Consider the following 25,403-nt stretch of genomic DNA (forward strand, 5'->3'; position numbering starts at 1 on the left):
TGTAAATATTCCACAGCAAATTGCCTTTCAAAGGCCGTTGATCTTAAGGATAGCAGCTGGTTTCAGTTTAATGATGTATTAGTTAGCATTGCTATAGTAACAACCCCCAAATCTCAGTATTTATGACTACAACAAACATTTATTTCTCATTCATGTTACAATCAATGGCTGCAGGCCAGCTCCCTCAGCCCTGCCCCAAGTGTCTTACCATTCTGGCACCCAGGCTGATGAAACAGCCACCAGCTGGGAAATATGTTCTCATGGCAGAAGGAAAAGAACATGAACTTACCACCCAATGCCCTCCAAACCTCTGTCTGGACATGTCCACCCACATCCCTCTGCCTGCCCTGGGGAATGGAGTGGGTGCTGCAAACAGTCCTGTGGCTACAGATAAGGATGTATACTAGCCTCTAGGAGCTGCAGCTGCAGACAAATATATAACCTAAGACAACTCAACTGCCAGATTTTTAAAAGGCACAAAAATCCTAAAATGTGAAAACTGGAGAGGAACTCAAGAGTCCACCATCCAAGTCTGTCAGTATACCCTACTGCACAGATCAAGAAAACTGGTAAACTTTTTAGGGGTTCTGCAGGAACCTGGTTTGTAGATCTTCATGGATGCAGAATGCAGGAGTCAGATTTCTTGACCTCTTCTCACTCCAAGGGTCTACAAGCTCCCCATAAAGTAAGCCTCTCTGCTTGTGAGATACCTGGAGGCTGGAGTCCCTCAGCCTGAATGTCTTAAAATTACATGTGTGGTTTGAGGGGTAGCTTTCCTGAGGCCTCTACCGCCACAAAGGTCCAGAACCAGGGCATTTGTCAGCATCCATAGGCCAGTACACTTCCTCAGGTCAGCTGCTGTGTACTCTAACATGGTCCCTTCAGGGATGGAGGCTGGTGGTAACACAGCTCACAGTGAGTCCAAGGATGTCATGACCAAGGTGCAGAGTTTTTTTTATCAACAAAGGAGAGTGAAGACCGGCTGGAGCACTGGCAACAATGACCAGAGAGACTGTAATGTAGTTCAGGGAAGTCAGCAGCTCTGACCCCCACCACGATGCATAGAAGGACTGTCCCCAGGGTGGGAGAAATAAAGTGTAAGTCTCAGCTGACTCAAGTACGCTGGATTCCAGGCAGAATAGAGTGAGGGAAGGAGCCAGGAGGCCTGGCTCCCATAGCCTGGCTTGGTCACTTTACCTGGTGCACCTTTCTCCCTTGGAGATAATTCCTACAAAAAGTAGAGGATCCTACACAGACCAAAAATGCTGGTGTCAGGGCTTTTACCAAGTACCTGTAGTGAAGACAACAGAAAAGAGTGGGTTAATTGAATTGCAGTCTTAATCATCCATGTACCTTCGCAACAACATTCAAGGTCCAGGTGAACCTCTGGACGCGAGTCAACATTAAAATGCAAGGTTAGCACATTTATTTGTTTATTTACATATCTGGGAAATTAGCATGACCCTCTCCCTCTTACGACCTAGCCAGAACATTTGGGCCAGTCCTCTAGCATCATGTATGCCTGTGGCTAAACACAGAATCAAACTATAAGAACACGTTTGCTTGCTTGCTTGCTTGCTTGCTTGCATTCATTCATTCATTCAACAGTGCATGCCCAGGGTAACTTGGGACCTGTGCTGAAAACAAAAACCATCATCCCTACTTTCAAGTCCTGAGGGGAAGGGGATAAATAACGACAGCAAAACAATCGCAGAAGCATTAGTGAGGTACAGCATTAGCCCAAAGGGCATGCTTCCCTCTATGGGAAAGGGGAATCAGGAAAAGCTTCCTGGAAAATGTCATGTCCATCTTGACTTTATTTAGAATACAGGTAGTGATGGGGCACGGGAGAACTAAAGTGAACTAAAGTGAGGAGGGGCAGATTGCATTTGCTGTTGTTGGGGCATAGAGCAAGCAGAGTAGGGTCTGGTGGGGAGTGGGGCAAGGCCTTGGCCTCCCAGATTGAGGGTTAGCATTACCCAATGTGTTTGGATCTGGAGACAGAGGGGCCTACATCTTTGCTCTACCCAGTTCAAGGTCTGAAGTTGCCAGAAACCTGTCCTGGGTAGCCTCTTGCCTATGCCAGTCATTTAAAACGTAAACATTTGGTTCCGTAGCTCAGGGGTTAGAGCACTGGTCTTGTAAAAAGTAAACATTTCCAACAGCATTTACATTTTCTGAGAAGCATGAAATTGGTTTTCCTTCACAGATCTGCTTTCTGTTTAGATTTCTCCCCCATTTTTTGGAGATGCAGAGAGTGGACCTTAGGTCTTTAAAGAACTGGTAATAATTTGCTAGTGGAAAAAATGAGTAGCTAAAAATGTGCCTATAAACTAGAAGGGAGTTTAGTGCCAGAAAATACTAAGAGAAGTCATCAATCATATCTGAAGAAATCTTCACCTCCTGCCTACCAAGCCAAAGCAGAAGCATCAAGACCAGCTGGACCCCCTACCAAATCAGTCACCACATCACCAATTCCCATCTGCAATCTTTCACCATCAACTAGTATATTTAAGACCTGTATACTACTCTAAATTTTACCTACACATCCTCTGTGGCTCTATATACCACTATCAGGATAAAGTATGCTCCTGAGCAGAGCATTCAAGGCCTTCATGCCAGCTCTCCAGCCTCTTTCCTACCCTGCCCAACCACCCTACGCCCAACACATCGGGCTCCTTTAGCCTAAATGGAAGAACATTTGCTTTGCTCAAAGCTTACGGAAAGATAGTCCAGGAGTCAACTTACAAATCTACCGAGGGTATTCCCTTACAGCCCAGGACTACCTCAAAGCTGAACAAAGAGACAAAAGCCAAATCCAACTGACTGCCATGGCTATTAGCAAAGATGCACTCTTACAACAAGACTGCCCTTTACAGTTAACAAAAGTATTTTGACTCTCTTGCTGGCTCTCAAATACCTGAGAAAAACGTAGGCAAGAATTAGTATTCCCATCCTCAAGATGAGGATACCTCCCCGGGGGTGGGGGGCAGTATGTGCTTATAGTCACACAGCCAGTAAATGATGGCATCTGACTTCACAAACCAGTATTCTTTCCATAAAATAGTTTCAGGGGACCCAGGCACAATGAGGAAGAGGAGTACCAACCCTGCTGTTCTCAGGTATAAAAGCCAGGCAGGGATCCCTGGGTGGCGCAGCGGTTTAGCGCCTGCCTTTGGCCCAGGGCGCGATCCTGGAGACCCGGGATCAAATCCCACATCGGGCTCCTGGTGCATGGAGCCTGCTTCTCCCTCTGCCTATGTCTCTGCCTCTCTCTCTCTGTATGACTGTCATAAGTAAATAAAAAATTAAAAAAAAAAAAGAAAAAAAATTAAAAGCCAGGCAGCTTGTCCCTGCTCAGACCAGCTCCATTCACTTCTCCCAGTCTGAGGGTACGCTGGCTACAGTGCACTGATCTCAGTCATACTGCAGTCTGTGTGGCCAATGACCTGGGCCAGGCCCCATGGTTGCCATCTCACAGTTGTGTGTCCAGGGCAGAAGGGAGAGGAGTATAAGGCCATCCATCAGCAGTGGGGTGAGAAGCTGGCTATTTCCCAGGGATGGTGCCTGAGCAGCTTCCCTGGTCTACTCAGCCTCATGAAAGTGGCTCACCTGGGGTGCTGGAGCACCTGTAGCAGGGTGCTCTTGGGAGGTACCCGGTAGAGTTCTGTCCCGTCTTCATCCTCAAAATAGACCTGCAAGAGTAATACAGGAGTGGGAATGAGACACAAATACAGGGCCCCAGAGCAATAGGCATGGTGAGGCCAAGTCTAGGGAAAAGCTAAAGAGATGGCAACTATTATTAGCTGAGTGACTCCTTTATAGAGTTGGGGGCTATAAAGCACTCAGTCCTCGCTCATAACAGTAAGAAAGGCATTATCAGCTCCATTTTCCAAAGATAGAACCAAAGCTCAGAGAAGGGAAATAACTCACCAGTGACACCCAGGTAGCAAACAGAGGAGCTAAAATTCAAGGCCTGTGAGCCTTTCCCTAGCAATTCAGACCCCTAGATGTAGGAAAGAAAACCATGGTGGCCATGGTGGCCCAAAGGAGAGGAAGAGGCCGAGGAGGATGAGAAGGATGTCCACAGAGGATGGCCCTACATGGGTGTCAAAGCCCCTGCAGTGTAAGGAAGATGTCTGTACAGGAGGGCTGGCAGGGAGTGTGGGGTGTCAGAACCCAACCAGTGGAGAGCAGCCTTGCTGGGAGCCCGACAGCCTAAGCCAAGTGATAAGGGCTACCTTGTAGGATAGATGAGGTGTCAGAGCCCATGTGGTAAGAAGGGTGTCCTTGTGTGAGGACAGTTGATACAGGGGCGTCTGAGAATTAGATGGTACTAGTGTATCAAAGCTAATTTCCTAATTTTGATAGCTGGTTGCGATTATAAAGGAAAATATCCTTGTTTGTAGGAAACCGACACTGTAGTTAGTATTCAGGGGCAATGGGACATCAATTGGACTCTTACTCTCAAATGGAAATTAGAAGACAAAGTCTTTGTTCTATGAGCTGTGATTTAGAAAAGGAAAACAAAGATCCTAACAATGGAATATTAGCCTTAAAAAGGAAAGAAATTTCTGACACAAGTTACAATATGGATGAACATCAGGCTCAATGAAATAAGCCAGACACAAAAGGACAAATGGTATGCAGCTCCACTTATAGAAGATTCCTAGAGTAGTCACATTCATAGAAGAGGTAGAATGGTGGTTGCCAAGGCCTGGAGGGAGAGGAGGATACAGGGTTACTGTTTCAGGGGTGTAGAGTTTCAGTCTGGGATGATGAAGTGGAGATAGATTGTGCAACCATCCCCACCACCATGTGGATGTACTTAATGCTAGGGAAGCAGGCACTTAAAAATGATTCAAACAGTAAATTTTATGTTCTATACAGTTTGACACAATTTTTTTTTAAAGGCAATAAAAACTTACCCCCCAACCAACTTCCCAGCAGAAAATAATAATAATGAAATTTTAAAAAAATTTTTTAATTTAAAAAAATTTTTTAAATCCCAACTAGGAACAAGGTAAAACATCTCTTACCTCTAAATTGTCAGGGCAGTATTTTCGTTCTAAGTCCCAAGAGGGCGTTTCACCAAACATCACCATTAGATGATCAATAAACCTAAGGACATAACATGTACTTTCTGGGTATCAATAACTCAAGATCTATTTTCCTACATCACAGTACCTGGACACCCATCCAGAAAGAGATTAAAAAAAATGTATAAAACATGAAATGTAGGCCTAAGCCATTGTGAGCCAAAACCCTCTGGCTTAAGCCAAAATGTGTATGTGTATTACTTGTCCTGTTATGACACAGTAATTTTCTTTAAACTGACTCAGACTCAACATTCCTTACATTCAGTCACATTTAAAGCATTAGCCCTATGAGATCACAAATTAAAATTGCTAGTTAGGGCAGCCCCGGTGGCTTAGCGGTTTAGTGCCGCCTACAGCTCAGGGCGTGATCCTGGAGACCCTGGATCAAGTCCCACGTCAGGCTCCCTGCATGGAGCCTGCTTCTCCCTCTGCCTCTCTTTCTCTCCTCTCTGTGTATTCTCATGAATAAATAAATAAAATCTTTAAAAAAATCATGGAAAAAAAATAAAATTGCTAGTTATATCTTTTCTAATAAATACACAATTACTCTGCATATACTACCTAGAATGACTTCATATCTTACCACAGACAAGTATCAGTGCACAAACAATATTGTGGTGCTCTACTTACTAACCTAGTCAGGATGATGATGGGACTTGTATCTGTCACTGCAAAGCTAGTTATATAGTTAGTGAAGGGAGAAATCAGCTCCAGGATAGAGATTATGCCAAACCAGACCATTAACCCTCTATTTCCCTCCCTCCTCAATTAAACATCCACTTGTTCCTCCTGCCAAGATAGCAAGGAAAGAGCATGCCAGCAAGAACAGGGGGCTCTTGGGCAAATAAGTACCTGGAGTCCTCGTGAAAAGCAGAGATGAAATCCGATTGGGCATGTTCCGGGTATAGAAAGAGCACGGGCCAGCTTAACCTGCCCTGCTCATCTACATTCAGCCTGGCTCCATAGGGGTTGTCTGAGCTGAGCCCATCCAGGAAAATCTCACCTAGACCTTCTGAGTCTGAATCTTCATCCTGACCGACAGCTTCAGAGACTAGCCTGATGTTCCTAGCCTGGATTAAAAACAGAAATACACACACACAAACCTTCAACAGCAAGGAAACCACCAACCTGTGAGTCCCCCAAGGGCCAGCTCTATACAATTCCTCTTCATTACCCCTGAGGCCTAGCACAGCAGGGATAACTCATCTTCAGCAGGCATCTATCACATGCTGGACCCTGTGTCAACAGAGACAAGCTAGACATGGTTCCTGCCCTCAAGACTTGGCTCATGGTCTAGTGGGCAAAGAGCTATGGGGATAAGTACAACACGAGGTAAGAAGTGGAGCTACAGAAGTACAAACCACTGATAATTAATTCAATTAATTGGGGGCTGAAGATGACTTCAGAATGCTGGGCCCTAAGCAATGATTATGAAAGGCAGAGAAGTTGGCGGGGGCGGTGGAAGGGCAGTCCATCCCCAAGGAACAATATATGCAAAGGCACAGAAAAGAATATATATTTTGTGTGCTGGTTTAGCTAGGTCATGGAATACTAAAAATAATGCACATTGACCTATCTTGACTATCTCATGGAAATAAAGATAAATCAAAGGTCTGAATAGAAGAGCTGCCCCTTTATATATGTGTGTGAAGGCTAGCAATCAAAATTATCGCAAAATAGATTTTGCAATCAAAAGTACTTTTTTTTTTTTTAAGACTTTATTTGAGAGAGATCACAAGCAGGAGAGAAGGGCAGAGGGAGAAACAGACGTCATGCTGAGCAGAAAGCCTGATCCGAGACTCGATCCCCAGGACCCTGAGATCATGATCTGAGCCGGAAGGCAGACTGAGCCACCCAGGCACCCCAAAATTACTTTTGATATCCCCTAAATAGGGTTGGCAAACTTTTCCTTAAAGGGTCATACAGAAATATTTTAGGCTTTGTGAGCCAAATGGTCTCTGTTGAAATTAACTACTCAACTGCCACTACAGCGTGAAAATAACCACAAGTAACACATAAACAAAGAGGCAGGGCTGTAATCCACTGGTTGCAGTCTCCTGACCCCTGCTTTAAACTGTTGGTAAAATACAGTTCTGTGTATACGACTGTTGGAGTAATTTGTACATTCACTGAAGCCTGAGATGCAGGGTCAGACTAAAGAGGGAGCCAAAATCAAGTCTGTATGTAAATGTCTGGGCATTCCAATATTCTACATTTTAGAAAATGACCAAATCCCTCACTGTGAATGAGGATTAGCTAGAGAATCTGGAGTATTCCAACCTGTTTAATCTGTTAACAGGTGTTAACAGATTGCTTGCTATGGGAGGAACTAGTGGAATGCATGTTAGTAAAGTTCTCAAAGTCAACAAGTAATTTAAATGGTGTATAATTTAACTCAACAAAGAATGACACCTAGAGCCTAGTCCACAATCTCAAGGCAAGTGTCCTCTCCTATGTGAAGACCAAGCAAGCCAAAGCTCCACAGATGACTTGCTGGGTATCCAGGTAAAAACAAGATTTGGGTCAGAATACATCCATTTAAAATGCACAGAAGAAAGGACAGGGTTGAATTTGTTGTTAGGGTTAAAGAAGCAACATCCTAAAATTCAGACTTTCTCAGGATACAGTGGCTAACAGCAAGGACCTGGCTCTGATACACATTAGCTGTGTGAGGTTTCTTCACCTCCCCAAGACCATTATCACCATCTAGTAAATCAGGACACTAGAAGATCTACCTCAGAAGGCCACTGCAAATATTAAATAATGCTTAACCCACAGCAGCTGTTCAGTGTAGCTTACCTGAGATCAACATATGTACACAAGCAGGAAAATGGACTGAACCCAGGGGCTCTGACTCCAGAGCCCCTTCAGCATACTGCTTCACCGAAGCAGAGAGAAAATGAACAAATTCATTCAGGTAAAGGATCCCAACAAGCTTGAGGATTAGTGGATTTAACAAGACCATATGGGCCTGAGGTTTGAGAACTCACCTTGATGGCCTGGAGTAGAGCCTCGTTCTCATTCTGCTCCTTCTTTTCTTTCAGCTTTGCTTTCCTGATATCCCTCTGCTCAGTTCTCTAAAAATTAAATCCAGATCCATCAGCTCTAGGGAGCTTGCTTCCTCTTCTGTCACTCCAGCCTGCATCTTACTATCTCCAGTATCTGTCTAACCCAGTCTCCTGTGTCAAGCAGTATCAGTGGCCTGATTCAATTCAATTAATATTTTAAAAGCACATGTCTGGTGCCAGGACAGGTGGCAGCAGAAATTTTAAAATCTACAGTTCCCATACCCACGGAGCTCACAGTCTACTGAGGGGGGACAACAAGTGAAATGTCGGTTCGGCATTACCCAGGCAATGTGAGTCCAGTGCTGTGAAACACAGAGTGATGTCTTCTTTCCCACCAAGGAGGTTTAGAAGGACACAAAACATCCTCCCAGATGATGGAGAAAGAGCATTCTCGGTAGAGGGACTGACATCAGGGTCTATGGGGTATTTCAACTTATCTGGGATGGCTGGAATATAGGAAGCATTGGAAAAACCCAGGACAAGAACTCATCAGAGGCTTTGCCCTTTGCCTGATTATAATCCATGAGAGAAAATCATGAGTCTACTTAATCTGACAGAAGTATAATTTAGATTTCCTTTCCTGCAAATCTGCCCCAAACCAGCTGATTCTGCTTTTTTCCTCAGGATCGTAGATTAACAGAAGTCAGCAAATTTTTCTGTAAAGGGCCAGATATTAGTATTTTAGGCTTTGCAGACCACGTATGCTCTCTGTCACATATTATCTACTTTTGTTAGTTGTTTGTAACTCTTCAAAAATGTGAAAAACATCTCTAGTTCACAGAATGCAGAAAAACAGGCCACAGGTTGGATTCTGCCTGGGGTCAGTTTGCTGACCTGATCTAAAATAGAGTACCAACCATCCCTCATCCTCTCCACAAAAGCCCCACAACAAGTTAACACAGATCTTTTTTTTTTTTCTTGTGAACATAGTCTACCCTTTCAGGGAGAAAAGGGCTGATAACTCTTGTCCATTCCTTCTCCAATATAGTCTGCCAACAGAGCTGCAAAGCTCCTTTCTACTGTTAGGAAGTCTGAGTGCACCATCCAGAGTCCTCCACCCCACAGATACCACTAAAAACTATGTCCAATTCTGCTTTCACAGTTGAGCTACCTCCAACCACTGTCTGGTCCATATTAGAGAATGATCAAGGATGATGCAGACTCTGTCCCATGTTTTTACTCTGATTTACAGGATACATGTGAGTGATGTGGCTTATGAAGTCTCGTATGGAGTCTTGCCAGCTACATAAAGTAAAATGACCACCAGGTCAGAGGAGCCCTGAACTGTGGAGTTTGCTGCACTTTAATTAAAAAAAAAAAAAAAAAAAAAAGTCAACTTTGTTGAGGTAATAATTTACTATTTTAAGTGTATAGTTCAATGAGTTTAGACAAAGATATACCTTGAGTACCCAACACCTCAATAAGACAGACATTTCTATCCCCTAGAAAGTTTCCTCATGCCCCTTTGCTGTCAGTCTTCCTCCCATCCCATTACCAAGTAATATTCCATTGTATGAGTATCACATTTTGCTTCTCTCCTTCCTGTTGCTGGACACAAGAGTGGTTTCTGGATTACTATGAATAAAACAGGCTGTGACCATTCTTAGACAAGTCTTTTTATGAGCGTGTTTTCATTTCTCTTAGGTAAACACCTCAGAGTGCAACTGCTGGGTCACAGGATAGGTGTATGAAACTGCAAAACTGATTTCCAAAGTAGTTGTACCATTTTATATCCCACTGGCAGTGGATCAGAGCTTCAGGTGCTCCACCTCTTCACCAACACTTGGTATTGTCTGTCTCGTGAACTGGAATCCCACTGAGGTTTAATTTGCTTTTCCCCAATAACTGATACTGTGCATATTTTCACATGCTTATCGTAAATCTTCTTTTCAGAAGTGCCTGTCATTTTTAACATTTATTTCTTTCAGAGAGAGAGAGAGAGAGAGTAAACAAGCAGGGGGAAGAGAAGAGGGAGTGAGAGAATCCTCCAGCAGACTCCATCCACACTGAGCACAGAGCCCATTGCAGGCCTCGATCCCGGACACTGATATCATGACCTGAGCCAGAAACAAGAGTCGGATTTTTTTTTTTTTTTTAAGATTTTATTTATTCATTCATGAGAGACACAGAGAGAGAGAGGCTGAGACACAGGCAGAGGGAAAAGCAGGCCCCATGCAGGAAGCCCGACGCGGGACTTGATCCTGGGACTCCAGGACCACGCCCTGGGCTGAAGGCAGGCACTAAACCGCTGAGCCATCCAGGGATCCCCAACAAGAGTCAGATGTTTAAACTGACTGAGCCACGAGCCACTCAGGCACCCTGCCTGTTTGTTTCTTTTGCCATATTTAACATTTTTTCAGAGTGAATACATTTCTTTATGTATTCTGGATATAGATGCAATTACAAATATTTTCTCCAATTCCATGGCTTGCCTTTTACTTCTAACAAGTTTTTTAGTTTTGACTAAGTCCTATAACAATAGTTATGAAACAAAATTTATCTTTACCAATAATCCTGTTTTTTATGGCTTATACATATTTTTAATTTTTTGAGGTAAAATTCACATGACATATTAACCATTTTAAAATACACAATTCATTGGCATTTCATATATTCACTGTACTGTGCCTCTATCTAAAAAAAAAAAAAAAAATCACCTGTCTAAAACCATCACCTCCTCCATTTAGGTCTGTGATTCATTTTGTATATAGTATGAGGTTGGGGTCCATATTCATGCTTGTCATGTGGATATGCAAAACACTATTCCTTCCCCCCATGAATGGTCTGGGCACCCTTGTTGGGAATCAATTGTCTATAGATGTGAGGATTTATTTTCTAGCTCTCAATTCTATTACACTGATCTATAAATCTATCCCGTTCTGCCAGTACCATAATGTCTTGATTACTATAGCTCTGTAGTAAGATTTGAAATTAGGAAGTAAAAAAAAAAAAAAAAAAAAAAATATTAGGAAGTATAAGTCCTCTAACTTTAAATTTTTTTTAAGGGACCCTTGGGTAGCTCAGCGGTTGAGATCTATCTGCCTTCAGCCCAAGGCATGATCCCAGACCTGGGATCGAGTCTCAAGCCTGCTTCTCCCTCTGCCTATCTCTGTATCTCTCATGAATGAATAAAACCTTAAAAAAATTTTTTTCTTATGGTTTTGGCTATTCTGGGTCCCTTGAATTTACATATGAATATTAGAATCAGTTGGTCAATATTTTGCAAAGCAGCCAATTGGAAATTTGCTGCAGGCGGAGTGGAATCTGTACACCAATTTGGGGAGCACTGTCACCTTTACAATATTAACATCTGATCAGTGGATGTCTTCCCATTTTTTTTTTTTAGATTGAATCTCTTTAAACAATGTATTTTCAAATAAGATTTCTGCTACTTCTGTTAAATTTATGTCTAAGTATTTTATTCTTTTTAATGCTATTGTAAATAGAATTGTTTTCATATTTGGAACATTCTCCAAGTCTATAGAATTGGGTTTTGTATATTACTGTATCCTACCAGCTTACTGATCTGTATTAGTTCTAATAGCTTTTTTAGTGGATTCCTTAGGATTTTCTATATACAAGATCATATGATTTGCAACTAAAGAGTTGTACTTTTCCTCTACAATTTTTTTTAAAGATTTTATTTATTTATTCATGATAGTCACACACAGAGAGGGGAGGAGAGAGAGAGAGAGAGAGAGAGAGAGGCAGAGACATAGGCAGAGGGAGAAGCAGGCTCCATGCAGGGAGCCCGATGTGGGATTCGATCCCGGGTCTCCAGGATCGCGCCCTGGGCCAAAGGCAGGCGCTAAACCGCTGTGCCACCCAGGGATCCCTTCCTCTACAATTCTGAAGGATAGGTTTGCCGGGTATAGAATTCTTAGTTGATAGTCTTTCTTTCAGCACTCTGAATGTCAACCCATGGCCCTTTGGCTTCTATGGCTTCTGATGAAAAATCAGCTGTTACCTTTTTGTGTGTGTGTGTGGGGGGGGGGGTAGGGCAGAGGGAGAGAGCAAGAGAATTTCTTAAGCAGGCTCCACACCCAGCACGGAACCTTTGACAAGGGGCTCAATCTCACAACCCTGAGATCATGAGCTGAGCCAAAATCAAAGGTTGGATGCTCAACCAATTGACCCACCTACGCACCCTCTCAGGAGTCACTTTTATTGAGGATCTCATATGTGAAAGGTCTCTTCTCTCTTGATGCTTTTAATATTTTCATGTTGACTTCAACAGTTTGTTTATGATGTGTCTGGGTGTAGATTTCTTCAAGTATATCCTACTTGGAGTTTGTTAAACTTCGTGGAAGAGTAAATTACTTTTTTTTTTTAAATCAAATCTGGGAAGTTTTCAGTTATTATCTCTTATATTCTTTTGTCTCTTTTTCCTTCTCTTCTCCTGGGGACTCCCATGTCTATGACAATATATTGATGGCACTCTATAGGTCCCTCAGTCTATCTTTATGGTTTTTTTTTAAAGACTTATTTATTTAACTTTAAAGGGGGTGATGGGCAGAGAGAGGGACAGGAAGAGAATCTCAAGCAGAATCTCCACTGAGTATAGACAGGGCTCAATCCCACAATCCTGAGATCATTACCTGAGCTGAAATCAAGAGACACCGAAACTGAACTGAGCCACCCAGACACCCCTCTCTTAATGTTTATTCTTCTTTCTGGTCCTCACACTGGGTAATCACATTTGACCTATCTTCACAGTTCTACTCTTGGGCCCATATGTGAACTTTTCACTTCAATTATTATACTTTTCAACTACAGAATTTCTATTTGATTCTTTTTCATAATTTATTGATAGTCTCTATTTGGTAAGACATTTTGTTCATATATATATATATATATATATATATATATATATAAATTTTTTTCCTTTTTTTTTTTTTTACTTCTTCAGACATTGCTTTCTTTCTTCCTAGAACATATTTCAAAGTCTGGTTTAAAGACTTTGTCTTGTAAATCTCACATTTGGGCTTCTTCGGGGACATTTTCTATTCATTTTTTTCCTGCCTATGGGCGGCCATACTTTCTTATTTCTTTGCACGTCTTGTAATTTTGTATTGAAAACCCGACATTTAAAATAATACTATGTGGCAACTCTGGAAACTGGATTCTCTCTCTCTTTCCTCTGCAGTATTTGATATTGCTGTCATTGTTTACTTTTCTGAAATAATTCTGTAAAGCCTGTATTTGAGGGACACCTGGGTGGCTCAGTAGTTGAGCATCTGCCTTTGACTCAGTTATCCTGGGGTCCTGGGATTGAGTTCCGCGTCAGGCTCCCCATGTGGAGCCTGCTTCTCCCTCTGCCTATGTCTCTGCCTCTCTCTCATGAATAAATAAATAAAATCTAAAAAAAAAAAAAAAAAAAAAAAGCCTGTATTTGGTTTTACGTGACCACTAAAGTCCTTAGTTACTTAGTTTAGTGATCAGCTAATGATTGGACAGATTTCCCTTAATGCCTAAAGCCAAAAAGTCTCCCACTCTTTTGCTGAAGGGCACATGCAGATTGTGGCACACTTTCAACACTCACCCACAATTTACAGTTCAGCCTCAGCCTTAACTTACTGCTTTCACAGAACCTCCAAGTCAGACAGAGGTAAGAGCTTAGGGCCTTCTTTGATCCTTCCTAAGCACATGCATAGCTCTGGACACACATGTGACATTGTAGATCTCCAGGAGTATGTTGGAGCTTTTTAAAGCCCCTGCAGAATCTCAATCCCCAGCTTTTCCTTTTAAATATTCTGGTAAACTGGGTGGCTCAGCGGTTGAGTGTCTGCCTTTGGCTCAGGGAGTGATCCTGAGGTCCAGGGATCAAGTCCCACATCGGGCTCCCTGTAAGGAGCCTGCTTCTCCCTCTGCCTACATCTCTGCCTCTCTCTGTGTCTCTCATGAATAAACAAAATCTTTTTAAAAATAAATAAATAAATATTCTGGTAAGCCTACTATTTATCCTAGTATCCACTATCTTAGGCAGCTACAATCTTAAATAATTGCTTCTAATTGTTTTTTGACACATCCCTCCTTCCCAGCACCCCTAAAAAGCTCTCCATACTGGGATAGCTCCAAGATTCATCTGCTTCCAAACAAAATCTGCTTCATGGGATCCCTGGGTGGCGCAGCGGTTTGGCGCCTGCCTTTGGCCCAGGGCGCAATCCTGGAGACCCAGGATCGAATCCCACATCGGGCTCCCGGTGCATGGAGCCTGCTTCTCCCTCTGCCTGTGTCTCTGCGCCCCTCTCTCTCTCTGTGTGTGACTATCATAAATAAATAAAAATTAAAAAAAAAAAATCTGCTTCATGAGTATGGTCTTCAAGATCACTAAGACGGTCAAATAATGACAGTTCTCTGGGAATGGGGCTTTGAGCAAGCTCTGACCCTATCTGCTTCTTCTGGTGGCTGCTGGGCTGCTCATTTTAACCATGAGTCTTTCAAGGCTACTGTGGAACCAGGGAGGGAGGAGATGGGAATAGGGAAGTTAAAATGTCATGAAGTTCGCTGTACTTAAGAGGTTCAGCAATTTTTCTTGAATAAACACTCCCCAGATTGCTACAAGCCTTTGTTTTTTAAAGATTTTTATTTACTCATTCATTCATTCATTCGAGACACAGAGAGAGAGGCAGAGACACCAGCAGAAGGAGTAGCAGGCTCCATACAAGGAGCCTGACACAGGACTTGATCCCGGGACTCCAGGATCACACCCTGGGCCGAAGGCACGTGCTAAACTGCTGAGCCACCCAGGGACCCCACCCTGCTACAAGCCTTTGGCTCATTTCAGAGCTCTAAAAAAAAAAGTTGACTCTGATCATTTTCACCAGTTTTCCATAGACTTTCTATAGAAGCAAAGAATTTTAGCAGATCTTTATTTGGCTATTTTTGCTGATGCCACTTCTCTTTGTTGATTTATCTACTTGTTCTATCAATTACTGAGAGAGGGAGGTTGACATCTATCCCTATTTGTAGATTTGTCTCCCTCCATTTTTTTGCTTCTTACATTTGGAGTTCTGTTATTGGATACATGCATATTTATAATTACTAAATCTTCTCGATAAGCTGACCCTTTTATCATTTAACAAAACCATGATTTATTTCTGGTAATATTCATTGCCTTGATGGCTGTTTTGAGATCCATCACTTACAAAAGCCAAGCATGTAGGAATCCAGAGTCAACTTATACACAGATATAGAATAATCCCAATGCTCAGCAAGCAATGTCACCCACACCCAATGTCAGGCTTTTGGGCCCTGAAATCTCCCTTTAACTGTGCTTTGCCACAGGACCTGCAAGCTTTCATTTAGGTCCACTAAGGGTTTTTCTGAGGATTAGCTTGGCTATGTCCTTCCACAGTAGCACTCTACACATTCTCTCTTATGCACATCCTGTTTAGAAATTCTGGCCCAAACCCCGTTACCTAGCCTCAGAATTCTGTTACTGAGCCATGTCAGCCAACAGATACCTTTTCTTTTCTTTTTTTTTTTTTTTTAACCACTTGATATGACCAGAATGACTTCTGACTAAAACCTACCCCTTTGCAGGGAGAGCTGAAGGCTCTCTTGGCACTGAAAATTTCCCCTTCCATAGTATAAGCAATGAAGACAGAACTAGATGAAGAATCAGGAGACCTGAAGTCTCGAAGTCTAGTTCTAGACATGTGAGGCGGTACTGCATAGGGACTAAGCGTATAGATTCTAGAGCCAGACTGCTTGATTACTGATGCCCAGCTTCATCACAGCTGTGTGACTCAGGCAGCTTCCTGATCTCTCTGTGCTTTAGCTACCTCACTACTGAATGGTGAATTAGAACAGTTCCTACCTTATAGGGCTGTTGTACGGTTTAAATGAATTCATGTAAGTAAAAAACTTTAAATAGCACCTGGAAGATATACACAGTAAGTGCTATCTAAATACCGGACATTATTTTTTGGTAATGATGGTATATTATCATCATTGTCACTATTGTGTACATTTCATCATCAAGTTACAGGCGTCTTGAAGCTGGGAGTTACACAATACTATAAAGAAGCTTAAGAGTTTAAATGTTTTTTTTCTTTTCAAAGATTATTTAAGAGAGAGAGAGCATGCACACAAGTAGGGGGAAGGGCAGGGGTTGAGGGAGAGAAGCAGACTCCCTGCTGAGCAGGGAGCCTGACACGGGACTAGACCCCAGAACTCTGAGATCATGACTGGAGCCGAAATCAAGAGTCAGATGCTTGACTGAGCCACCAAGGCACACCTGTTTAAATGTTTAACTGTTCATTGCCCTCCTCTTTTTCAAGAGCTTTACATAGTGTACAAACTATATTATGGCAGTTTTATGCCATTTCTTATTCAAATCCTAACAGCCACAAATTAACTCCTTATAAGTCAAGAAATGTGCTAACAATACACACCAGACATTCTCATTTAATCCTCATAAAAACCTGAGTTTTTATAACATAACATATATTATGTTAACTATTTTATATTTATTTTATGCTATTTAATAGTAATATAACAACTTATATGATAACTATTTTCAAAGAGGGGACTGAGTTTCAGAATTATCAAGAACTTGCCCATGGTTATGCTTTCTCCTATCTGGAATGTTCTCCACTCCCCACCCCCAACCCTCCAGTCAAGTAAACTCTTGCTCAGTCTTCAAGAGATTATACCAAGCATCACCACTTTCAGCAAACCTTATCTACTATTCCCAATCGCTGCCCTTCCCTTATCCAGGCCCAAGTTAGATACTACTACTTATATATACTATATATTCCTGCTTGCCTCTGTCACATTATAATACTTATTTACTTCTTTGTGTCCTCCAGAGTTCCAAAAGTAGGGAATAGTTTTGGGTTTTGTTTTTAAAGAAGAAAAAGTTTACAATGACCCAAAAGACACAATCTTAGAAATATTAACTAATGCTAAGTAGGGACACCTGGGTGGCTCAGTGGTTGGGCAGCTGCCTTTGGCTCAGGTCGTGATCCTGGGATCGACTCCCTAGTTGGGCTCCCCGCTCAACAGGGAGTCTGCTTCTCTCCCTTTCCCCCTGCCCTTCCCCCTACTTATGTGCATGCTTTGTCTATGTCTCTCCCTCTCTCTCTCTTTCTGTCTCTCATGAATAAATAAATAAATCTTTAAAAAAATAATAATAATTAATGCTAAGTAACAAATACCAACTGGCTACTGATTCTGCAACCAACCTTCAACTTGTCTGCTTTAGCCCTCATTTCCAGCAGCTTCTTCTCTCTGGCATCTATCTGTAGCCCTTCATCACACCAGTTCACAGCCTCAGCAAAGTTTTTCAGTTCCAGATGGCATAAGGCACCTGTAAAACCCAGAACCCTTAGAAAAGGTGGACAATATGCATGGAAAGAGCTGTCCTTGAACAGCAACCAACACCCCACGCACCCAACCACCACCACCACCAAACTCCACCAGCTACCTACCAGCCAGCATTCTGAAGGGAAAATAGTTGATTAAAGCCCTTTGTACTGCATTCCCCAGACAAGGAATATTGTTTTTATCTTCGATCAGAAAGATCTCTAGGGCCCATTCAACATAAAACTCCTGTTAAGTCTCCCTGGTATTAAGGGCTTTTAAAGTAGGGAAGGGTGCAATGTAATGGCAAAGAGCACAGTCTCTGGAATCAGACAGATCTGGGCTGGAAATCTGGCTCTGTTGTTTAGCAACTAGACATTAGACAAAATACTGAGCATCTCTAAGCTTCAGGTTCCTCATCTGCAAATCAGAATAAAGTCCATCTCAGATGGTATTTTAAATAGAGATAGAGAGCAGAATTGACCTTAGCCATTCATCAAAAGTGTCAAGACCAAAGACATTAGGTCTCTTCTAAAATTGTTCTTTTTTTTTTTTTATAAATTGTTCCTAATAGCTTCTAGGTTAAGCCACCTCTCCTCTCACGTTTGTTCTTCTCCAGTTGGCCTCTTTAGACTTTCCACAGAATTTCCAAATATCAGAACTGTAAAGGCTTAGATGTCAACAGAATCCAACTTCATCTTCCAGAGATGAGCAAACTGACACTCACAGTGGGTGTCTTGCCAAGGTCACATGCTGAGGTATAACTGACAATTCAAGATTTACAGGGATCCCTGGGTGGCGCAGCGGTTTGGCGCCTGCCTTTGGCCCAGGGCGCGATCCTGGAGACCTGGGATCGAATCCCACATCGGGCTCCCGGTGCATGGAGCCTGCTTCTCCCTCTGCCTGTGTCTCTGCCTCTCTCTCTCTCTGTGACTATCATAAATAAATAAAAAATAAAAAATAAATAAAAAATAAAAGATTTATAGACTCCTGGGATCCCTGGGTGGTGCAGCGGTTTGGCGCCTGCCTTTGGCCCAGGGTGCGATCCTGGAGACCCGGGATCGAATCCTGCATCGGGCTCCCGGTGCATGGAGCCTGCTTCTCCCTCTGCCTGTGTCTCTGTCTCTCTCTCTCTCTCTCTCTCTGTGACTATCATAAAAAAAAAAAAAAAGATTTACAGACTCCAGTTTTTGCCAATTTCACAGGACTACACTAAATTTACTTGCCAATATTTGAATAGTACCTTCTTTCCCTACAGCTGAGGGAGATGGATCTATGTATACCAACCGCTAACTATGCATATCTAAAGATGCATAACTTTGATAAAGCATTTGGCTTATGATAAAGCAGTCAATCCATGGGAATATAAGGAAGATTAATATGTGATGAATAAATTAAAGTTTACAAAGCACCTCTGAGCTTCTCAAAGAAACGGTAAAATATAAAAGTAATACAAGCAGTATTATTACATAGAAAGGTCAGACCACAAAAGAAAATATAATCTGGGAACATCTCAGCATCAGAGTTATCAGCAAAGGTCCCATAACTTATCTCTTAATTAACATGACATTTGAAGATCTCGCCTTTCAAACAGCTAATTTGAAAAAAAAATTAGAATATGGCTTTGGAACTGCTTTATTTTAATTAATTTTATTACTCATTTAAAATGAGGAGTTTCAATTTCTCTACAAATTCTTTTCTTCTTTTTTTTTCTCTACAAATTCTTAAACCATAAAGGATATTATTCTCTGGAAAATTCTATTGAAAATGGCATGTTGCTATTGATAAGGACTGGGAACTTAATATTAAGATTGCAAAAATAAGGTGACTTCATTAGTATCTTAGCACCTTAATATCAAAGCTTAAAATGTGTCAACTTTTGGTGCAGTGAGTGCCAACTTTTCCATAAGGACAATCCTACTGTAGTTCTACAATACTTACCTCTTACTATTGCTTTGAGGTGGCAGGGTTTTAGCTTTCTGGCAGCTTTCACATCATTGAGAGCAGAACGAAAATTGCCTAATAGGCACCATATAGAAGAGAAAACAAAATTGAGATCAGAATATTTGCAAAATTTCATGTGTAAAAATATAGACATTCTTGTACAGTGAGTCATAGAATATCTATAACACTGGAAACCCACAGAACAACTATAAATGGGTAGTAGCAAGCTCATGAAAAGATGCTTAACATCACTAGTGACCGAAGAGATTAAAATTAACATGGAGGGCAGCCCCTGTGGTGCAGCGGTTTGCATGGAGCCTACTTCTCCCTCTGCCTGTGTCTCTGCCTCTCTCTCTCTGTGTCTCTATGAACAAATAAATAAGATATTAAAGAAAAGAAAGTTCTTTCTTAAAAAAAAAAATTAACATGGAACTGGTAAAAATTAAAAACAGGTAATATCCACCTGGGTGAAAGCAGGGAAAAAGGGCACTCCTAAGGGTAAATTAGAGAGCAAATTAGCATGCACTTGTGTGTATACTGACCCAACAATATTCTTCTAAGAACTTATCCTTAAAAAAAACTGGACAGGGATGCCTGGGTGGCTCAGCGGTTGAGCATCTAACTTTGGCTCAGGGCGTGATCCTGGAGTCCCGCAATCGAATCCCACATTGGGCTCCCTGCATGGAGCCTGCTTCTCCCTCTGCCTATGTCTCTGCCTCTCTCTGTGTCTCTCATGAATAAATAAATAAAATCTTAAAAATATACTTAGACAACTGTGCAAGGATAAATGTAAGAGTATGTTAACTGCAGCATTAAATTGTGAATTGTGAAACACTTGATGATACCCTAAATATCCCCAATGTAGTAATGATTAAATAAACTACGTAAATCCACACTACTAAATATTATGCAGCCATTAAAAAGAATAAGATAGATCTGCACATAAAAGGCACGATAGGGTGCTTGTGCTACATTGTTTTAACTGGTTGTTCTGTATTTATAATGTCAGTGTGTAAAATACCAATATATTTGTATAAAACAAACCAATCTAAATATACAGACATATGTACACACACATATGTAAGTGCACTTTTAAAAAAGTATGCAATCATACACACTGTTATCCAAACTGAGAGGGTATGTGGTAGAACTTCCCTATCTAGTTTATACTATAAATATTACTTAACAGTTTAGTATTTACCTATTATTTTCACTTCTAAAAATCTAGCACAAGGGTCAGCAAAACTTTTCTGTAAAAGGCCACACAGTAAATATTTTAGGCTTTACAGTCCATATATGGTCTGTTATACATTCTTGTTTTATAATCCTTTAAAAATATAAAAAACATTTTTAGCTCACAGGAGGCCAGGGATCCAGATGTGGCCTGTGAGCCATAGTTTGCCAAATCTGGCTTCAACCTTAACAATAATCAGAATTAGTGGGGAAACTTTATCACTAACTGTGTTCATTACTGCATTATTTTTAAAAACCTAAAAGCAGCTGTATACTCAATAATAGCAAAAACAGTAAAGCCAACTGTGTAAACACTGGTTATGTCCAAATGATGCAACTTTATGTAGCTATTAAAATAGTACTCAAATATTTTTAATGACAGGTGAAATTGACTACATTATAAAATTAAGTGAAAAGAACTGAATACAAAATTGGAAAAACAGAATGATGGTAATGATGGGAAAAAAATGTATATAAAAGAGATCTAAAGACTTCTGGTTAAGGGTGCTAGACTGAACATAGGATTTAACTCAACCTCCACTACTCTCCCCCTTCCTCCCAAAAATGTTATAAACCCAGAGAGAAGAAAAGTAAGAACACAGAGCACATTTTAAAGCTAGAAAACAAAGGAACAATGGCTAAATGACTTAACAGCCCTAAGAAAACGGAATTCTAACCCAGCAGAGGGAAAGCCCCAATGCTGCCAAGTTGTACTGCAGAACCTAAAGTACCCAGGACTAAGGAACTGACAGTACCAGGGGACTGTGGGTAAAGGTGTCTTCCATTCAGTGCACTTTGAATCAACCTGATTCTGCATACTAATCCTAGTACTGTGTACCCTTACAGAGTTCAGTTTACTTAATTTACTATACTTTACTATGGTATCTTACTCTGCTGACTAGGAATAAAGCTGTTAACCTTGCCTACCTTACATAGCTGCTATGAGGTCAAGAGGGATAATAAATGTGAAAGTGCTCTGAAAACTATACCAGTGAGATCTCATTTAAGGAATGGCTGTGATTTTTTTTTTAAGATTTTATTTATTTATTCATGAGAGAGGGAAAGAGAGGCAGAGATACAGGCAGAGGGAGAAGAAGAGGGAACCCGATGTGGGACTCGATCCCAGACCCCCAGGGATCACGCCCTGGGCTGAAGGCAGGGGCTAAACTACTGAGCCACCCAAGGATCCCCATGAATGCCTGTGATTATTATGCCTCTGCTCCTCTAGCATCACACACAGTTTTCTTCTTACAAGGTACTTCTTTTGGTCTTATTAGCCCTGCACATAACAATCTTTAAGTTCCCCCAAAGAAAGGAACTATGTAGCTATTGTTCACAGTGCAAGGCCTAGCACACAGTAGACGCTTTATATATATTTACTGATTGAATGAGGAAATGAATCCAACTCCTTCAGGGAAAGGCCAGATCTTACTCATCTCTGCCATGCCAGGGCCTAACACAGAACAAGAACTCAAAGTTTGTCTGCTGAATGAAAAAATGTATTCCTCTAGAAGTCAGAAAAATGGGTTTCTCGTCCAGCTTCTTGCACTAATCAGAGGATCCTTCTCTGGGCCTAAGCAAAATGAGGGGGTTGACCACTCTTACTATTTAGAATATTATAATGGAACATGCTAAAGGAGACAACAGTTGGGGCAAACTACAGTAACAGAGAGACTCTGCTTAAATGTTGATGAATCCCAGCAAAGCTTATTCTCTACCAGCCCCTCAGAGGCCCCAGGTCTCTTTAAACTCTGTGATAATAAACATGGGTCTAACATGACCAAGACTGGTCATGAGCAATAATGCCTCCCAGTAATCAGTGTTTCCCAAAGTCACATCTGCAGAATAGTCCTACATGTTAATAAGTGTTACTTAAAAAGGGAGCTTACAAAACTTAAGAATCATAGGGTAAGGTTCTTTGCTGTAGGTCATCTCAACATCTTTAACATACTAATGTGCACTGATTGCCAACAAAGCAGCAGCACTTTCCAATTTTACTTGTCCAAAGAATATCTTTCACTTCAAGGGTTCTACAGAGTACTCTTTGAAAAAAATTCTCCCTTTAAGATAGTTACTCCTACATAAATATATCTATTGCTTAAATCCTTCTAGCAACCTGAAGAAGAGGATAAAAGGCCAGAAACAAAAACACATTGAGAGAGAAACATTTAGGCTAAAACAAAAAAGTCCCAGATCATACCAACTCACATATTAAGGTATGTCACTCATTTGGTTCAGATAAGAAGAATTATACAATATATCTGCTTTCCCTTTTCACCAAGTCTACCTGCAAGATCAGAGTTCAATTAGAGTAATTGGAGAACTAACTTTCTGGTTAAGTTAGGCTCTTCATCTGACACTCAAACTCTGCACTAGCCATTATAATGGCTTTTACCATACATTAGTTCTTTAGAAAGCACTAAATAATGGAATAAATTACCTAGATAGTACTGTGCTGCTGCCCGGTTGGTATAAAGGACAGCATTCATATCAGGGTCTGAGCATTTCTTCTTTAATCCTTCGGTGTATGAAATCACTGCCTTTTTATACTCTTTTTCTTTAAAGTAGTCATTGCCCTCATCCTTATAGGTTTTGGCCTGTTCTGCAAAGAAAAGAATAAATAATCACTGTTTCCTATTTCTGTAAAGGCAAAAATTAAAAATAAAATTAAAATATTAAAAATATTAATATTAAAAATATTCTAAATCACATATTAGATATGATAAACCAAATAGAAGAAACCAGTAAAGCAAGCTCAAAAATAAATCCTATAAAACTGGGTATCAACATGAAGAAACAAAGTCATGTGTAGTTAATGCTACAATCCATCCCAAGTATCTTACAGGGTAGATAATTAGATGCTTGCCCAAAAAAAAAAAAAAAAAAAAAAAAAAAGAATAAAGGAAAAGCGTGTACTTATCCTACCTCTGGAAGAACTTTTTTTTTTTATTTACTGAAGAAATGGGGGGAAGTTATCTTCTGTTTTTGCTTTATGTTTTATCCCTGGAATACCGATTCCCCTATCCTCACCCTATTGGAGTCTATAAAATTGTTAAGAATCAGGGATCCCTGGGTGGCGCAGCGGTTTGGCGCCTGCCTTTGGCCCAGGGCGCGATCCTGGAGACCCGGGATCGAATCCCACGTCGGGCTCCCGGTGCGTGGAGCCTGCTTCTCCCTCTGCCTATGTCTCTGCCTCTCTCTCTCTCTGTGACTATCATAAATAAATTAAAAAAAAAAAATTGTTAAGAATCAGTCCAAGATTCCAATCCACTGTGAGCCCACTCCCTATGTCCCCCTCCTCAGTGCTCCCACAGCACCTAGTACACGGCTATGCGTTGGCACTTCTCACACACACAGGACAATCTGGCTATCCACTGGAGCGTGAGACCTTTGAGGACAATCTTATTCATCTCCTTACCCCCAAAGCCTAGCATCTAGTAGGTATTGGGGGGAGAAGGTACATGTGGAATAGTGACAAGCTAGCCCAGGGTAACTGTTTCTTGTTATCAGAAACTTTCCGACTCACTCTTTCCCTCAATTCAATGGAGACACAAAGCAAATACTAGACTCATGTAAGATACCTTCTGGAGACCGCTCTTCGTCGAAAATCATTGACTGGAGGCAAGCCAAGTCAGGGTTCGCACTGGGATCAATTTCAGATGGCGCTTTCTTCATAAACAGGGGGACCTTTTCAAATTCCTGGAGGTGAAGAATGAACTTTAAGAATACGATTTTCCACAGAGACCCACTTCCCCATGTCTGTATCAAAATGCTCTTACTCATCAGGATTTGCGGACCATGATTATCTACCTCGCTTCCCCACCCAGGCCTCAGTTTCCCCAGTGTAAGATGGGAGCGCAGGGTAAGGATCGCTAACGAAATCCTTTCGGTTCTCACATTCTTACAAGGGCGGTGGGGACCACCATTAATTAGGCGCTCCCGTGTTCCCGGCACCTTACACCCACCCCCACCCCTGATCCCTTCATCTTCGCCGCAATCCTACAAGGCTGTAGCTATAGTTACAGGGAAATCGTACACATGAGGGGACCGGCTCAGAAAAGTTAAGTAACTACGTGGAGGAGTCCCTCGTCTGCCTGACTAAAACCCGGACCCCCAGATGTACTGGCTGCTGAAGACCGCCCTCCAGACCCCGAGGCAGATTTTCTAAGGCTCCCACCCAGTGGAGACCACCCAACCGCTGGCGGGGCCGGAGGGGCGGGAGGGGAGGGGGCGAGGGTGCGGGGGGCCTGGGGTGCGGGGGGCCGGACGGTCCAGGAGGCCTAGGGGTGCGGGGGGGTCCGTGGTGCAGGGGCTCGGGGGTACGGGGGGCCCTAGGGGTGCAGGGGCTCGGGGGTGCGGGGGACCTGGGGTGCAGGGGCTCGGGGATGTGGGGTCCTGGGGTGCGCAGAGCCGGAGGTGCGGGGGGCCTGGGCTGCAGGGGCTCGGGGGTGCGCGGAGCCGGGGGTGCGGGGGTTCGGGGGTGCGGGTGGCCGGCGGTCCGGGAGGCGCCTGCTCGCCAGCCCCGGGGTCCGGACGACGCCCCGACACTCGCGTGCGTCCCCGGGCCGCCCACCTCCTCCCACTGGTCCTCGTGGAAGCCGCCACGGTACGGCTGGCTCTGGAACTTTTCCAGGAACGAGTCCATGGCATCTTCGCCGGCGGCGCCAGGCTCCGGCCGCTCCATGGCGGCCGCTCGGCGCTCCCGCCGCGTTCCGGGCCACTTCCGGCGGGCAGCGCGGGCGCCCTTCCG

General features: G+C 42.4%; 1 protein-coding gene across 2 annotated transcripts; it reads right to left on the reverse strand.

Moving 5' to 3' along the window:
* Window positions 1–118: 118 nt before the first annotated feature.
* TTC4 (tetratricopeptide repeat domain 4) lies at window positions 119–25,386 on the reverse strand. Of its 2 annotated transcripts, XM_038537438.1 has the most exons (10): window positions 25,227–25,385; window positions 24,235–24,352; window positions 23,094–23,255; window positions 19,418–19,495; window positions 17,359–17,483; window positions 8,090–8,176; window positions 5,952–6,169; window positions 5,040–5,121; window positions 3,613–3,695; window positions 119–1,291 (listed from the first exon to the last, which is right to left on the reverse strand). In XM_038537438.1, the coding sequence occupies exons 1-10, from the start codon at window positions 25,335–25,337 to the stop codon at window positions 1,189–1,191; spliced, it is 1,167 nt and encodes a 388-aa protein (XP_038393366.1). In that variant the 5' UTR covers window positions 25,338–25,385; the 3' UTR covers window positions 119–1,188. The 2 variants fall into 2 exon arrangements, with proteins under 2 accessions (XP_038393366.1, XP_038393367.1); XM_038537439.1 differs by lacking the exon at window positions 23,094–23,255 and having other exon boundaries at window positions 25,227–25,386.
* Between the last annotated feature and the right edge of the window lie 17 nt (window positions 25,387–25,403).

This window comes from Canis lupus, chromosome 5, assembly GCF_011100685.1.
Source record: "Canis lupus familiaris isolate Mischka breed German Shepherd chromosome 5, alternate assembly UU_Cfam_GSD_1.0, whole genome shotgun sequence".
In the NCBI taxonomy this organism is placed as follows: Eukaryota; Metazoa; Chordata; class Mammalia; order Carnivora; family Canidae; genus Canis; species Canis lupus.